This window comes from Triturus cristatus, chromosome 12, assembly GCF_964204655.1.
Source record: "Triturus cristatus chromosome 12, aTriCri1.1, whole genome shotgun sequence".
Lineage (NCBI taxonomy): Eukaryota > Metazoa > Chordata > Amphibia > Caudata > Salamandridae > Triturus > Triturus cristatus.
In genome coordinates, this window is record NC_140595.1 from 475,543,861 (window position 1) to 475,562,088 (window position 18,228).

Genomic DNA, 18,228 nt, shown 5'->3' on the forward strand with positions numbered 1-18,228 from the left:
GATTATTATTATTATGATTATTATGTATTTTCATGATGGTTTTTAACCTTCGAAACAAATAAATGAACTGAACTGAACTGACCAGGGGGTCACCGTTGCACCCATAAATGATGCCCATGACAAAATCTTGAAAGTTCAAGAACACTTCTGCGGGAAATGGGATTTGCGCACCTGGTTTCCAAGTACTGTGGGTGGGAGTGTTGATCTCATGGCTCTTTTGTTCAACAACATCACAGTTTTATCATTTAGGCCAGATGCAATTCAAATACGGCTGTGTTTCTGGTTGAGAACTGTGGGCAAAGACAGTCAGAATTCTCTGGGGGGTGGCTACCCAGAGAAAAATGACAGTCCCACAGACCTTCTGATGAATACTTATTGTCCGTTCTCCACTATCTGATCTAATCATGTGCAGAGATGTGGAGACCAGAGTACATTAGAGCCAGACAACAGTTCTTAAGAATGGAGAGTCTTTTGAGCTTGCACAAACAAGACACTTCAGGGCTGAGTGGTCGGGATTCATGCCCTTTTGGTGCCCTGCCTGAAATATACTATTATGCAACCTCCTTCGTAGTGTCTGTAAAATGTACCCCTTGTCACACATTTTTGTCCTGAATTTGGAACTTCCGTCCTGAATTTTTGTCCTGAATTTTGAACCTTTGTCCCGAATTTTTAGTCTCACCGTCCTGAATTTACAACCATGCCAGTTGGTCACCCTAGTTTCGTTCCGGGAAATGGTGAATGACGTAATACCTTTAGGTCATCCGGAGGATCAACAGAAAGGGTGGAGCATAGAAAAGCCGAGAGCATGAGGAGCTCACTGCAACCCCCGTAGGCCAGTGCCTGTCAATGACACTGGTAGGAACGGACGCTCCCAGGTTCAGGCGAAGCAGTGAGGTGTGCACCAGTGGCCGAGTTCTTTCTGCGAGGGCGACGTCTGTGCCCCGCGCCTGCTGCCTCGATCAGGGGAGCTGCCACTGATCAAGAAGGTGCCTTCTTAGTCACCACAGGCCTCCCTGGCCTTAGTGCAAGTAGATGGCGGGGCAGCACAGTCCTCCCCATGGGATCTCCTGGGAGATCAGAATACAGTAATGCCGGTGTGCCCACACATTGCAAGCAAGAGGCGTCCTCCGGTAGATGTGAGGGGTGTCGGTGGGGGCCAGGCGCCCGCCGCTATGATGCACCCCCACTCCTCACTCGATTGACTGTGGCTCAGCGGGCTGGGCGCTGCGTCTGTTGATGAAGAGGGTTGTGGCAGTGTTAGCTGGGGCCCGACCAGGTGCCACTCCAGTCTGGCAATCCCAGGTGCCTGCAGCTGGGGTGGTGCAGGCAGAGGTCCGCTCGGCTGTATAACGCATCTTCGTAGAGCTAATTAGCGCGCAGGCCCCAGTGAATCAGGGGGGTCCCCAGCTAAGCGGTTGGGGGCTGCACCCCCAGTTGTGTTGCTCATTGAGATGTGGGAACTAGCCACTGGAAAATCCACACAGTTCCCGGCTAGCAATGGGACTGGTGCGCCAGAGGCCTCACCATTGGCACCGCTGTCTGTGTCTTCTATCGCCGGGACAGGGTTCAGGCAGCCCAGGAATGGCATCAGGTGATGTCAGCCTTCATTGCGGACAGCCTGGGCTATTTGTTTCTGAAGGTTGTGGCTGGATGGGGAGAATTAGGGGAGGATAAGTCATGGGCTAACCTCGGATCTCGCTAAGAAGCATCCGATGCCACCATCATCTTGGCCAGGCACCCGCGATATTCATTTATCAAATGCAATTTGACACTGCCAATGATTCACACAAAATTGTTGTGATTGCCTGCAGCAGTATATGGTTGAGGTAAACATCATGGTAAGTGTTCAAAACATTCTGACCCTCCATTCTCAAAAGATTCATCAGCTGTGTTTTTTTCTTTCAATAGCTAATAATTTGCTGTCAATAGCAATCAAACAGTTATTAAAAAGCTTCAATTGGAACTTGTATGCCACACACTGATTCTTTTCAACCACGGATTGTGGTTGCCAGGCAACATTTAACTGTAAGCTTGCTTCAACTTAGCAGATGTGAAAACATTCTTTTAGAAAACCTGGAAATTTAAAACCACAAGTGGTTGCCTTGCAGTTCTTGTAGGCAAGAGAACTGTGGTAGGCATGCAGGGTTGATGTAAACACCTTCTGGGAATGTGCAGACCTTCATAGATGCTGGGCAACACTGGGGAGTCTGAGAATGCAGGTCAGAGTGATGTAAGATGTAGCCAGGTTGTGTGAGTACATGGCACAATTATGCACAGACTGGTGAGCTCCAAGGCAGACTTCGTCCTGTGAATCCCCACAAACCCGCCACTGATCACCTCAGCTGATCCACGAGCACCTCAAAGCAAGAATATCTGCTGTTAAGAAGAATGGAGTAATGGGTGGTAGCAGTCACCTGGGGCTCAAAACGCTTGTCACCAAAGATGTAGAGGTACACATGTACAAGTGTGTAGGATTAAAACCTTTAAACTGAAAAGCAAATGTGTACGTACTTCATTATCAGCAAGGCAAACCATCTGATTTAGGCACCTTGGGGCAAACAGAGCCAACCTTCCACAATCCACATTCTAAATGTCACACATTAGAACAAGCAGAAGCATGGATAGCACAATACAGACGTACAATAAAACACCAACTACAACAAAACATTGGATCTATCGTTCTAATTACCAACCAACCCAACTAGAATCTGTAAAGCCACATCATTCATGGTTAACTGTCCACTTTTTTAAAGTAAGAGCTTTTGTTTCCTAGTCCTGAAGACAATTTGAAGTAATCACACAGTCACAGCTTGTGCTAAGATTGTTGGTGCCAGTAATAATTATTCAGGAGGGAACTTCAAATCCCTTTCTAGAGCTTCTGCCTGCTGTAGCATCTTGTGATATTTTGGAAGGATGTGCATTTAATTTCTTCTCCCATGTTAACTAAATTCAGTTTGGAATTGATTAGGTATTGCACAAATCATTTAAATACTGTCATAGAAATCACATACACTAAAGGAAATACACAGGCCACCCTTCCAGGCCCGCATTATCTTGAAGACTCCCCACATCACTAACATGGCTATCAGGACAATTGCTGTAGCACATTTGGGTGAGAAATAAACCCCCTCAGACAGAAAGTGCTGCACTACCAGCCAAGACATTGCTAGAACGGAAATGAAGAACTGCAAGAAGGAAAAATCCTGAAGGCAGGCCTTCTACACTTAAGCAGCCAGGATCTGGAAAAATTTCTCAGTCGGCATGAGAACTCGTTTGACCCACTGCAGTTCTGTAAGAACTTCAAAGAGCACTACCAAACACAGTAGGATCCCGCATGTTAGCTGCCTGTTGTAAATTATCGTAAACCGCATCGCAAGGGTATCACCAATTGTTTAGTCCTCTGTTGGTCTCTAGCTAGTTTCACACACTTCAAATAAATAACAAGGTAATGCATCAGAGGGGAGGTGGACCAAGAGTTTATGGCATCCAAACCTATTTCATTGTTCAAACAAATCTGTGAAAAAATTGAACAAAGAAGTCAGGAAATGGATATGTAGGATCTCAATGCAAATCACTTAAGCACTTTATATACTCAACTGAGTCTATTGTCCTGGCAGTTCTCGACGAACTTAGGAAGGGGGCAGATCACATCTCGCAGGCCCTCGTGCTCCTGGATCTGTCGGCGGCTTTCGACACCGTCGACCACGATCTACTGGTTGACCGGGTCGATAGTGCCGGGATCCGGGGACTCCCTCTAAAGTGGATCTCCTCTTTCCTTAGCGACCGCTATCAAGCAGTTCGCCTTGTTAGCTTCACTTCGGAGAAGAGAAGATTGTCCTGTGGAGTCCCGCAGGGCTCCTCTCTTTCCCCTCTCCTTTTCAATCTGTACATCTTTCCCCTGATTCTGGCCCTCCGCAAGAGAAAAGTCGTCACTTTTAATTATGCTGATGACCTCCAGCTAGTCTTCACCATCGACTCATCTCCCTCCTCAATGGAAAATTTTCAATCCACCATGAATTTTATCAGCAACTGGATGAACTTAAATCAGCTCAAGCTCAATCACGATAAAACCGAGCTAGTTCTCACTGGGGCCTCTGACAACCCTTGAGACTCCAACTTTTGGCTCAAATCACTAGGATGTCCCCCCTCTCCAGTTAGCTCGGTTAAAAGTCTTGGGATCACAATCAGCAGTGATCTTACCATGAAGGCTTAGATAAATTCTGTGGTCTCCGCCTGCTTCTTCCATTTGAGAAGAATTTGTAAAATCAGCAGATTTCTTTCCACGGAGGCGCTGACCCAAGTGATCCTTGCCCTTGTTATATCTCGCCTCGATTACGCTAACTCCTCGTATTCCGGCATTCCGGCCTACCAATCTCGCCACCCACAACTAGTGCAGAACCAAGCAGCCAGGCTTGTTTATGGCCAGCCTAAATCCCACCATGTTAAACCTTTGCTTAAAAGCCTTCACTGGCTCCCCGTCACTCAATGTTGTCTCGTCCAACTTGGCTGTATGATCTATCAAGCCCTCTCATCCCATGGACCAGTTTTCATCGCCATCAAAATTCAGTGATATGTCCCTTCTCGAGAGCTTCGCTCCTCCAATATGAACCTTTTGACCCCCTGCCCTTTTAAAAGGAAAAAAACATGGCGGTCTAAGATTTTCGACTCTAGCACCACAATTCTGGAACTCCCTCCCACCCGAACTGTGCCTTACCGCCCCTTATTCAAAATTCAGGAAATCTCTCAAAACATGGCTCTTTACCCTGGCCTACAATTAATTGATTGCTCCTCACTGTGATTGTTCTGCACTCGTCTCTGCTTAAGCGCCAAGAAACCGTTGGTGAACGTGCGCTCTAGAAGTTATTTTAACATAACATAACATACCATAACATATGGACCATGTGATGCGGAGGCAATGTTCCCTTTTTCTTATATCTGGGTTTTGACAGCACAGCAGCCATACAGGCTTTTTGCTAACAGTATTGTTGCTCTATTCTAGGTGGGACCATGAAAATCAGCTAATGTGATGTTGCAGGTTTAGTAGTTGGTCTTCCAGTTAAATGTGGATAACTTGCAATTTGGATACCCTAGTGACCTTAGGTCTTTGGACTAGACACTTAGGGCCCTCGGTCTGAGCCATCCTTACCGCATCGTAATCTCCTGTTTGTAATAATTTCCGACTGACCCCTTTTGATGGAGTCGGTCGGAAATTATTACAAACAGGAGTTCCGAATGGCTGACGATGGGCTCGGAGAGCCCGTTCGCTATTTGGAAGGCCTTCAGCAATACTTCGGCCGGATCTTTCCGGCCGAGGGATTACGATGGAAGTTTCTCACTGCCTTTCTGCGCCCACCTTTCTGACACAGAAAAGCATTGTGAAACTGCCTTTGGGGGCCCCCAGCAGGGGCACCATGGGTGGAAGGCTGCCAAATTGCGGCCTAGGGGGCACCTATGGTGCTCCCCTGTTGATTCCTGCACCCCTTCTCTTTGCTATGAGAGCATGCATGCATTCCATTCGGAACAGCATTTGGTCGCATCCTAATAGCTGGTCTAGAACTGACAACAGGAGGTCGTTCGGTTCCATTTACAGAGTGATGTCGGATGGACTCCGGTCCTTCTGACATTGCAATCGGGCCCTTAGAAGTTGATCACAAGCTGCGTTGTAATGGTAAAGTGGTATCTTGGCACCTGGAGTTATCAGTAATGTACAATATCACCCAGAGATTACTGTGCATTTTAGGGTTGATGACCCAGTTACGGGGAATGACATGCATGATACAGAATTACCATGTGTGTCTCTGCATGTTTCCTCATTACTGGATCATTTACCAGCCATGAATCCCACAGTTTTTGGCAGGTGGGACTGTACCTCAGTTTTACTACATCCAGTAATCTTATATGGAATAAAATTCAGGAATTTGTAATCTTGGTTGTTGGTTTTGTTGGAAACAGAAGTTTATGTTCGTGCTGGCATTACCGCTGCTCTCATGACTGGGCCCTCAAGGATGACCAACCAGAATGATAGAGACCAGAGAGCTGTCTGCCTATATGATAAATGATGTGTGAATTTACAAGAAAAAAGAGCATACACTTGGGCCTCTGAGGTGCTTCTTAGGGTCTTCTCATCCAGGTTAGTGTTCAGGCCAACTGGTGTTGCCACTGTCTATGAAATGGAAGGTTCATGCGATATAAAAACAATAAAATATGGTTCAATAGGAAATGTGCAAGCCAGCTACTCAATTCACATCTAAACTCAGATGATTGTTAGGGTTCTGTGTAATCTGAATGAAATGTTTTGGCCCAATATCTTATGTGACATTTCTGGGGCATACCTCACAGACAAAAGTTATTCCAATTACTACAAGTTGGATGGTTCCAGTGCAAAATGACTTCAATTGAGTCATTTTTCAGTCAAACAAGTCTCCTACTGTTAAAAATCATGCGAAAGTTCACCTGAAGTGAATTGGCAAAAATCTAGCATATTTCGCAAATGCAAAATTCAGTAATTACTCAAAATAATGGAGGCGTTTGATGACTGGTATATAGCCTTCTTTCAGTCTTATATTTTCCTTGACCAATAAAACAGTCCACCTAAATACCTGAGGTACCTCGCAGACACACTCTCTGTGGGCCTGAATTTTGACGATTATGATTAGTGTTAGGTGTTCTTTAAGAGTAAGTCACTTCAAAATCTTGGTTAATAGGGCCCTAACTCACTTGAATGCACAGGAAATAGTAACTATGAGTGATGATCTATCTGTTCAAAGGAGTCCAGCCCTAAGACAATCCACCAGAGTGTGCTTGATGCGTAGCCCCAAATGGAAATACTTGAAAACCCTCCTGTGTAAGAAGTACCTGATTGAGGGGGTCATGGTAAAGCACCCTTAATGTTTATTTATGTATTTAGTCAGTACCTAGCTTGTACAAAAAATAAATAAATAGGTGCAGTGACCCCAAATATTTTAAGGAGCCTAGTACTAGAGGTGCCATATGCCAGTGCTATAGAACGCCAAGCCTACCTAGAATGTATTACGCCTCACTCCTTTCGTCCATCACCCTACCTTTCTTCTTAATATTCACTCTTGTGGTTTCTTTTCATCCCTCCTTTTCACAGTTGTCTTTATTTTCCTATTTTATTCTTCCTCCTTCTTTCTCTCTTTTCAGCCTTTCTCTGTCTTGTTTGGGGACTCAATCTGAGAATCTATGATCTCTGCCTGACTGCAGAGTCTCCTTACAGTAAACTATAGGGGAAAGTTTAAAAAGTTGATTTAATTGGGAAAAAGTGTCAGAATATTTTTATGTTAAATATTATTGTACAATAATTGTATTTATTTATTATAAATTTAAAAATATGCCACAGCACTTTCAATATAATTTTGAGTTAAACTGTTAATTAATTTAAATTTATTGAATAACTTTTCTGAAGTTTGAATGAAAAAAATTCCCACATAAAGCAAGCTGGGATTGGGCCCGGAATATATTGGGTAGGTTCGACTTCTTTATAATGAACCTCTGGCCCGGGTAGTAGTGAACAATAGGATATCCTCCACCTTTGTCCTTAGCCGGGGCACATAACAGGGATGCCCTTTGTCCCCGCTCTTATTGCCCTTGAGAACGTGGATTCGTAAGGACCCTGTAATCAGAGGCCTTAAATGGATTCCAGGGTGGGAGGATCGCATCTCCCTATATGCCGATGACATCTTGCTTTACCTGGCTTCACCAGCTGCCTCCCTAAATAGGGTCCTAAACATCTTTTGGGTATTTGGAGAATTCGCTGGTTATTCCATAAACTGGTCCAAGTCCGTGATCTACGTCCTTAGTGGGGCGTTTCCTCCACTACCCCGAGGGCTCCGCTTAGTCGAGGCAACTGACCATTTCAAATATCTTGGGATTAGAGTCTCTCAGGACCCTACCAAATTCTACGAACATAATCTCCAACCACCCCTGACATGTCTTAGATCAGAAGTCCGGCACTGGCTGACACTCCCTCTCTACCTCTTAGGTCATGCGGCCTTATTTAAAATGATGTTCCTGCCCCGCTTCCTCTACATCTTACAAAACACCCCACACTATGTTAGCCCCTCATACTTCAAAGAAGTTGATAGTCTCCTGCGCGACCTGCTCTGGGGGGCGTACCCCCACACATAGCCACCCACAAGCTCACTTGGGGATGGTTTGATGGGGGAATCGGACTGCCAGACCTCAAACGATATTACTGGGATTCCCTCCTTGCAGCCATTAACCAATGCACTTATAAACCCCAGGACGATCCAGCCTTCCAGATTGATAGGTGGCTATTACCGGGTGGAAGTTTCGAGGGGGCAATAAATCCCAATCTGACAGGCCCCACCGCACATGCCGTGTGCGTATGGAAGGCTGCCACGAAAAGCTTGGGGTGGGAAGATAGAATCACACAAGCGACACCGCTATGGCGCTGTGACCAATTAGGCCATTTTATTTGTTCGAAAGGCTTTGACTGGTGGGATCTTATAGGAATCTCCATGGTGGGTGATTTGTGGAGGTCGGGAGAGGGTGTCCCATTTGAGCCGCTGCAACGGGACTATGACATGGCGCGCGCGCCGAACACTTTAGATACCTGCTGATAAGGCATGCTCTACTTACAATCGATCCCGGAGTACTCTCCGTTAGAAGATAGGGTACTGGATGAAGACCTGCCGGAGAGAGCTATATCTCTTATCTATAAGAAACTGATAAATAACAGACCCTCTGGACAGGCTGCGGGAAAAATGGGACCACGATGTGGCGGGACTGGACGATGACAAATGGCTAGCTGCGGTTGCCTCTCCTCGGGAGGTGGCAATATATTCCAGACTGCGATTAGTACAGCTCAAAATCCTTCATAGGGTGTACCTCTCTAGATCAGTCATGGTCCGCATGGGGTATAGCCCTGATGATGGTTGCACTCGGTGATGTGGGCAGGTGGGTACGTTCATACACATGCTCTGGGAATGCACAGTTATTCATAGGTATTGGGCTGGGGTTGTAGGGCTTATGGAGACTGCACTGGGGCAGGGGTTTGATGGGAACATAAAATTAGCTCTACTGAATACCTGGGGACCGACTGACCTGACCTCCAGGGAGCGCCTGTGGGTAACCCTGGGAATGATGGTGGCGAAACGCAACATTGTAAGATTATGGAAGGCCCAGGAACCACCAAGCACAGTGGATTGGAGTAAAGACATGGACTGGTGTATGGTCACAGAGAAGGCCGTATACATTGCCAGAGGCTACCCCAATAAACGGTCACAGGTTTGGGACAGATGGAATGTATATAGAGGTGGGATATGTGAACCCCCGTTGACCAGGGACGAAACGGTTGCAAAATGCCTGGGCATGTTGGAAATGTAAATAATGTAACTGTGATCACGCTTTCTTACCTATTCCCTCTTGACCTATGCTCTTGTTAAGACTGTACTGATGTATGTGGTTTGGATGATCAGTGTCCATATGTCATACCTGTTTCCAATAAAAATAATTTATTAAAAAAAATAATGATTAAAAGAGGTGTGTAGAATAAATTAAAACTAATTTATTTATTTTGTATAATCATTTAATTTTACATTAATTTTCAATTAAAAAGGGTATCGAAATATTTTATAATTAAATGATTAATAGGTTTAATATTTCTATTTTGTTTATGTTAAATTACATTTAGTTATATTTTTAACAATTTTAAATAATTTAATGTAACATTATTTTCAATGGGGTTTTATTTTAAATCCATACTTTCATTAGATTCTTTTTTAATTTTTTTTAATTTGAAATTTAAACAAAATAATACAGAGGTTTGGCATTCACAACCCCCACCCCCGCCCCCCACATTGATAAGCTAACGATTCAAGGACACAAAAAGAGGAAAAGAAAGACCAGTAATTGATTGCACTATGGAGAGAGAAAAAGAAAAAGAGAAGAGAAAAGGCGAGAAGAAAATAATAAGAAAAAGAAAGAAGGGGAGAAGCACCCATACAATACAGAAGAAAAAAAAAGAAGAATGCAAGGGAACAGGGAAGAGAATCTCAGGCCTGGTTACCCTGGCTGCTCCAGCCAGGTAGTGAAAGCTTCCCAGATGTCTAAACCCTTCTTTCGCCCTTTAGAACCTTTCCTGGCATAGATGGCTTTTTCTAAATGGTAAGTTGCAGCTAGCCTAGCCAGCCATTGAGAGAATGGTGGGGGATCAATATCCAGCCAAGCTGACGCAACACAGATCCTCCAAACTGCCATGGCGACAAAAATTAGTGACCCGCCTTTGCTTCTATTAGTTTCGGTTTAGGTCCCCAGCAAGATGACTGTAGGGGTAAGTGCAATGGCCTGAGAGGTGACTTTCCCCAAAAATTCCTGTACCTTAAAGAGAACTGAGGCGAGCTTAGGACAGGTTGCAAACATGTGAACTGAGTCGGCTCCAAACACCGAGGGCACAACGTCCCTTTGCCGACTCCCCATTTGGCAATTTTGCTGGGGGTAGTGTACAGAAAAAAGACAGTTTTGAAGTGTTGTGCCTGCAGTTTGTCTGACAGCAAGATGTTTTGAGAAAGTTCTAAAGAGTTATAAAACATGCTGTGTGGAGCCGCAAGCTTGGTGTGCCACTTGTCCGCGATTCTCGGTAGATCGTCTGAAGTTTGTCTGTTTAGTGCATTATATATATGACCTATCCGAGGAGTCGCAGTATCCCGCAGGGTGTTGACAAGTTCTATTTCAGCAAACCCTGTGCTGCCCCCAACTTTTCTAGAGAGAAAGTCCCGTATGAAAAAGTATTTAAAGGCCTCTTGACTGCTCAGACCGTGTTCATTTTGCAGGTCAGTAAAGGATTTAACTCTTTCACTGGTAATTATGTCTCCCAGTTTCGTGATACCTGCCTTATGCCATTCTAAAAGATAGGACCTATCAAAGATGACGGGGAGATTGCAATTTGCAGTAATAGGAGAGTAATAATTAAATCTCTGCGGATATTACGGAAGACCTTGAAGGAGTTCATTAAGGTCTTGAATCTCACACGTTTGTAATATCCAAAGGTTATCTGTCGGAAGAGGCAGCCGCGATGCTCTTCACCCAATAAAAGCTGGAATGGTGAGGGAAGCCCAGATGGAGGGGAGAGAGAGTGTTCCCTTAATAATTTAGTACTATACTGCAGGACCGAAGCCCAGTAGTACAGCACAACGTTGGGGAAGGCCCAGCCACCCCGCTCTCTAGGAAGAGACTGTTGTTTTAGATCCCGTCTAGGTTGTGAGTAGGCCCAGATATACTGCGTAAATATTTGCTGAAATTTCTGCAGATTGGCTTTGCTGAATTCAAGTGGTATGGTGCGAAAGAAGTAGAGCAGTTTGGGGAAGTAGGTCATTTTAATTACATGTGCCAATGAGTGTCAGGTGTAGGTTGTCAATTAGCTTAAGGGCTTTCTTGGTTTCTGTTGCAAGAGGGGATAGGTCCTCCGTTACAATTTCGTCAATATTGGTGGAAATGAAGACCCCCAGGTATTTTGCCTTCGGAACTACCCGGGCGTCGGTCCAGGTGATTTCCTTATTTATTATTATTTGGGTTTTCGTTTTATTCAGTGCATACCCCGAGATTTCCCCAAATTTTTGTGCCTCCGTTTCCAGTGTCAGAATAGCATTCTCAGGATCAGGGGAAGTTATGACCAGATCATCGGCATAGGCCATAATTTTGGTGTTAATACCTTGCATACTTGTTGGCAAGATAGTGGGGTTCCTTTACATTTTTTTGATGAATGGGTCTATATAAAGAGCAAATAACAAGGGGGAGCAGGGGCAACCCTGCCTAGTACCCCGGGAGATGTTGAATTGCTCAGTGAACCGCCCAATGATGGAAACACAGGCTGTCGGCTGTTGGTATAGCGCCCGTACAGCCTGTGTGAGTTTAGGCCCAAAACCCATCTTGCCCATGACAGCCCACAGGAATCGCCAGGAGACCCGATCAAAAGCTTTTTCGGCATCTAGTAGTATTAGTGACATCGGGTCTCCTGCTTCCTGAGCTGCGTCAAACAGGGTAATAGCCCGCCTGACATGCTCTGTGGTGCCTTTCTTTGGAATGAAACCATGTTGCCACTCTGAGACTAGGGATTCAACCACGGAGGATATTCTGATTGCCATTATTTAAGAGAAAACCTTAGAGTCGCAGTTAATAAGTGTAAGTGGTCTGTATGATCCCATTTCTAATGGCGATTTGTCTTTTTTAAGGAATATTGATATTTTGGCATGAGACCAGGAGGCAGGAGGGGAAGACCCGTAAAAGATTGAGGTCACTACATCAGTATAAATGGATTTTATTTGAGGGGCAAAGACTTTATAGAACTCCACAGGAATGCCGTCCATTCCTACGGCTTTCCCATCTGGTAGACTGGTAAGGGCTTCCAGGATATCATCCCAGGTAGGGGTGAGATCCAGCTGCTCCCTACTATCAGGGGTAAGTTGTTCTAGGTCAACCTTATTCAGGTAGCTAGTTATCTCGCTTCCTATTGGGGTAGCTCCCCAGCCGTTCTCTTATGTGTATAGTTCGGTGTAGAATTCTTGAAATCCTTGTTGTATTGCGCTGGGGTCATTAGTCTCTATCCCTGTTGCAAGTTTAATTGCGTGTATTTCGGTACTAGTGAACTGTTGCCTAGTTTTGACGGCTAGGTGATGTCCAATATTGTCACTACACTCGTAATTCTTTTCCCGCGTAGTCTCCCATTTTGCTGTGGTTTTTTCTGCTAAAACTGCCCCGATTGCTGACTTCGCAAGAATTACTTCTTTTTGGACATTCTCAATATCCTGTCCAGAGTTGACCATTTGGACCGGTTTTGTTTCTGCTTGCCTTAGTTTTTCCTGGAGGTCACAAATTAACAGCTTCTCCTTCCTGTTTTTCCTAGTTGAGAACCTCAGAGTTTCACCCCGAGCACCCGCTTTAAGAGTATCCCAGACAATCATAGTTGAGGTGGTTCCAGTATTTATTTCCAGGAACTCCTGTATCCAACGTTGCATATGTGACCGATAGCCTGCGTCTTGTAAAAGGGCTTTCTCAAAACTCCACCTTGGGGCCTCCTTCCAGTTCCCTAATCCCTTGATACTTAAAATTAGAGGATTGTGGTCTGACATGAAGCGAGGTGCGATGTCTATGGTGCATTTATTAAGTAAGAAGGATGAGATAAAAAAATAATCTAATCTGACAAATGTATGATGAGGGGCAGACAAGTAGGTGTAGCCAGGTTGGGCGGGGTTTAAGCTAGCCCAAATGTCACTTAGCCCATGAGTCTGAGCTAAGTTGGTTACTGCTTGATATGCTAGGGGCTTTCTGCCTTTGTACCTCCATTTGTTGTCTATTTTCCAATCACTAGGCAAATGTATGTTAAGGTCGCCACAGAGGATGATTGGGGTAGGCCAGTCTTCTAGCTCCCCTGAAACCAGGTTGATGATCCCTGGGTCATCTGTGTTGCTCCCGTACAGTGAGCAAAGGGTGAAAGGGAGATTAGGAGATAGGTGGCATTCGGTGATTACCCATCTGCCCAATGGGTCGGCTTTAACTCGGGTATTTTTAAGAGAGAGTCTCCTGTCTACCAAAATTCCTACCCCTTTTATTTTAGAGCCCTGTGTAGTAGCCCCCGCAACCTTAAACCCCAGTGAGTCTAGTAGGTGTCTCTGTGAACCCTCTATGTGGGTCTCCTGCAGGCAAATGATGTTGCCACCCAGAAAGCGCAAGCCTTGCGCTACATTTTGTCTTTTTAAGGAGTCGTTTAGCCCACAGATGTTGGCAGAGATAAACCTAAGCGAATCTATTTTAGCCATCTAGGTATTACTAAAAAGTTTAGAGCAGAGATTACTCGAGCCTTAGAATGTGCTTCACCTAGTGAAATCTTTAATCTCGCCCAATGTCTCCATAAATGAGTGTGTAAGTGCGTGCAAACAAAAAAGGTGTCCTTGATTCTTTTGTGTTGGTTTGGGTGCCCAGCCACCCCCCTCCCCCCCTCTTCTGAGCAATCAGGGTTAACCTGAGTGATGCTAGTCAGTCATGAGTCCCGGCTGCTCACCACGCCTGAAAAACCAGTTAAATCCTACGTTATGGTGACCATTTTATCTGAAGCTTTTCTTAGTTTTCATTTTGTCTAGATATTCACTGGCCTTAACCTCAGACAGAAAGATTTTGGTCCCCCCGTTGAAATTTACTTTGAGTCTGGCAGGGTTCATAAGGTAGACCTCTGCTCCCAGCTGCTGAAATGGGGTAATTAATTGCCTTAGGCGCCACCTTCGCTCTACTGTCTGGTGGCAAAAGTTGGGTTTTGCGAAGAATGTTATGCCATTGGCCCCTTTTTTAGAATTTGGGCGAGCCTGGTCGTATATTAACTGCCTCAGGAGGAAATTGCCAAAATAAACCAGAAACACCCTTGGCTGCCCACCGGCTGTGCTGCTGCCATCGCGCTGCCGTTTTTGATTGAAGGGAAAGCGGTGAGCTCTCTGCACTTCTCGGTCCCAGTCCCAGCCTGGTTGATCAGGGAAGGATTCCTGCAAAAGTTTTACAATAAAGCGCCTGGGGTCATTCCCTTTCTTCCCCTCCAGAATTCCAAGCAGGCGAAGATTGTTTCTGCGTTGATGGTTCTCTTGCTCCTCCATCTAAAACATCAGATCCATCAGGCAAGCAGTGTTGGACACGCTCTGCAGTTTGGCTGCCATGGATTTGGTTTCAAGATGTTCGGTGCGTGCCTCGACCATAGAGACACGATCATTTATGTCTGTACAGGTTTTGTTCAGCCACCTTATACCTCCCTGCAGCTTCTTTGCAGTGCCTTTGGCTACGAAGCTGTCTGCACGGTCCTCCTCCTGAAACTCTTTGATAGAAGCTAAGATAGAAGCTAAGGAGGGCTCAGCAGTGTCCATTCGCAGACTTTTTGCTTTTCTCCACTGTGTCGTGTTAGGTTCGTCCTCGTCCAGGGGGTAAGACATTTGTGAATCCGAGTAATCCCACTTCAGTTGACTGCGCCGCTTGCCTTTGCTTTTGGTTTTCTTTAATCGCTGAACAGTACAAGTGTCTCTGGTTGAGGTCACTATCATCCTTGCTTGAGTCAAACCCCTCCTCCGAAGAGGTTGTCAGAAAAAATGCTCAGGCCCTGTTTCTGGAGTCCAAGTAACTTGTGCGCCAGCGGCTGCTTCCAGGCTCTGAATGAAGTTGGCTAAGCCAGGCATGCTGGCCTCAGGGGCTATAAGGGGGGTGCCAGGATTGACCGCGTAAGAGCCAGCATAAATGTTTTGCGCTGCAGTCGGTCCTGCTGGGGAATTAACATCAGTGCGCGGCCCTTGTTCAGGAGCTGCCGCTACCAGGTCTGTTTCTTGGAGATGGTTAGGTGCTGGGCCAGAAACCAGCTGCAGACCGGGTGCGTGTGCTTACATGGACAGTGGGACCAAGGGGGCATTCTCAGGGGGAGGCGGGTGCAAAAAGGTTTTAGAATTGGCACCCGAGGGCTGGGCATTAGTGCCCAAAAACATTTTTGCTAAGGGCGGCTGTATAGCTGCTGGGTCTTTTGAGTCTTTTAGATCTTTAGACTGTCCGCCTCCCCCAGCTTGCCCCAATGATTTTTTGCAGCTAACCTCCAGCCTGGGTTTTGCAGTTCCCTCAGTGGATGCAACGTCCCTGGATTCTCTGGGCTCTCTGGGCTCAGGGATGGCCGCTGTCTTTGTTTTGCCCCCCTCCTGGCCCCACGGCTGTTCATGCTGGAGGTGCTGCCCAGATGTGACGGCGTCCGCCGATTAGATCCACCAGGTCTGCATAAGGATAAGGCAGCTGGTGCGTGCAAATGAAGATCCGGGCTCGAAAAGACGATGAAAAATAAAATCCAGGTCAGGAGGGGGATCCAGCACCAGGCAGGCAGCGTTCGGAGGTCCGCCGGAGTGGCAAGGAAGAAAGCCGCTGTCTCTGTGGCAGTTTGAGAGCCGGATTGTCGAAAGCCTCCCGCCAGCAGCCTCTGCGTTTGAGCGAGCTTCGTTGTCAGCATCGCATCGCAGGGCACCTAGTCGATCAGCCACGCGTCTGGCGTGAGCAGCTGAGCAGCGCGAACATTCACGCTGGCTCCATCTTGCTCCCCCTACTTTCATTAGTTTCTATGCGATTGTGTTGCAATACCAGTGGTTGGCCATGTGTGGTGCTGGACTTACTTCAGCTCCGAGCTGGAGTAATCTACTATTGTTTTGGATACTGTTTTAGCTGTAGTAACTTTAGAAGGGAAGTTTGTGACTAGAAATGGGCATATTGTTTTGTTGGTGGATGCATGACCCTTCTAGCCTTCCCCTAACCCTTCCTTTCTCCTCTCTAATCCACTTCCCTTTAGTTGTAAGTATTCCCCATTTTCTAGACGCACTTATGTGTATGGAGACTCTGCAGTTGGGGCACAGATCGCTGCATGAACAAATATAAGAGCAGCAGAGGCATAACCTCTGCATGTACATTTGTGAATAGCATTTTGTAGAACATTTGAAGTGCTATTGTAGTAGTGCACAACATACTACAAAAAATGTTTTGTGAATAGGCCCCACAGTTAATATTAAATTCTAGAAATGTCACAACTGATGCATAAGTATTGAAGCAGCCTCCTAAATGTGACTGGATTATAAGTTTGCAAAAGTTATTACAAAAAAGCTAACAAAAACCGAATACATTTTAAAAGCAGTCTAAGAATAAACCCCACAACTTTATGTATTTGTGTTTGGTTCTCTTTTCAGTTATATTCTCGGACTTATATTGCATTGAAGACCTGGTGGGATGAGGTCATCTGGTATAATTTCTCAAGTGGGCTCTGTTCAGGCCCTATCTGTGGACACTACACACAGGTAAAACCACATAATCAAAAACTGCTGATGTCTTATAGTACATTATGTTTTAATCTTCATTGATAATAGTTCATTTTCTTTTTTCCCTTTGTAGCTTGTTTGGGCTAGGACACAGTATTTGGGCTGTGGGTATTTAAATGGGTCAAGATGCCCTGGAGAATTCACCTATGTTGTCTGCAACTATGGACCCACGTAAGTATGACTAACTATTGTTGTGGACAAAAGTGTCAGAATAAAAACAAATTTTTATGAAATGCTAAATATATGTATTCTGCTTTATTTTCAGATTTTGGAGTATAATAACCCTTGCAACATTCAAGGCAAATCTATTGCATTCTATACAAGATCTAAGGGGTTGTAGCTCAGCCTTAAAAAATAATTGGCTTCTTTGCCTCAGAAACATTTATCCATTAGCTTCAGACTTTGCCAATCACATCTTGCATCAGCCCATAGGAGTATTTTAGTCTCACTTTCTTTTTCATTGCTGTTTCAGTGTATCTTTCCACCTTTGTTGGAAAACACAAGAGTCAATTTTATATTTGAAAAGTTCACTCTGTCATTACACATCTATTTCCTTATCTCATCCATGCAGTACATATTTAAAGCAGTACCTTTTTTATTGTTTTTTTACTGCATCAGCCTTTTTTTGCTGTTGTCAGTGCTTCGGTGAGAGCATCAAACCTATTGGCTTTGCTAAAGTTTGTTTAGAGTAGCATATACAATATGTAGCACAACCATGTCAGATGTAAGATTGCATCAACCTAATGAAAAGCTTGCACAGAAATTACCAGTGATGTATTAACACCCGAATTGACCAGACTATTTGCAAAATGGAGATGGTGCTTGTTGGGAATCCATTGCATAGTTGCTGCACCCTGTATAGCTCACCTTTTGATGGATGGAACTTAATCTTAGCTGATGTTTGTAGTCGACAAATCATAAATGTGTTTCTCTGCCATAATACTGAAGTACTATTTAGCATATTCTTACATGCCTTTGACCCCAAATAGTCCAACTACCAATTAGTAAAAGTGCAAAGAGGGCCCAATCCCTTCTATTTGTACTTACTGTATATGAAGATTCCATGAATATTTCCATTTTATTTCCATTGTAGATGTTCTTGATACATGCACTAACACAAGTAGTGAATTATTGTTAGAAGAATTTTCTGCAAGCTCAGTGTATTTTGTACCCATCAGCTCGACCAGTTGACTTTATTTGCCCAAATAACCACCTGAAGACTTTGCTCCAAGGGAAAAAAGTCCCAAGGTGAACTTGTCAAGCAGATTCAAACATTGCTGTATGCCAGTTAGGTTCCCCTTAAGCCTTGCCAAGCCCCAGAGTCAGCCTTACCTCTCAAGCATTCTCATCACAATTAATAATCTTCCTGAGCATTTTTCAT

The 18,228-nt window shown here is 44.9% G+C and overlaps 1 protein-coding gene across 3 annotated transcripts in view; it reads left to right on the forward strand.

The window, feature by feature from the left end:
* LOC146776132 (scoloptoxin SSD976-like) overlaps positions 1 to 18,228 on the forward strand; it is a 291,071-nt gene that overhangs the window by 142,929 nt on the left and 129,914 nt on the right. For all 3 annotated transcript variants that reach the window (XM_085638128.1, XM_085638130.1, XM_085638129.1), the window contains exons 3-4: positions 16,719 to 16,826; positions 16,921 to 17,018. In XM_085638128.1, coding sequence (XP_085494254.1) covers positions 16,719 to 16,826; positions 16,921 to 17,018 — 206 coding nt within the window. The remainder of the gene's footprint in view (positions 1 to 16,718; positions 16,827 to 16,920; positions 17,019 to 18,228) is intronic.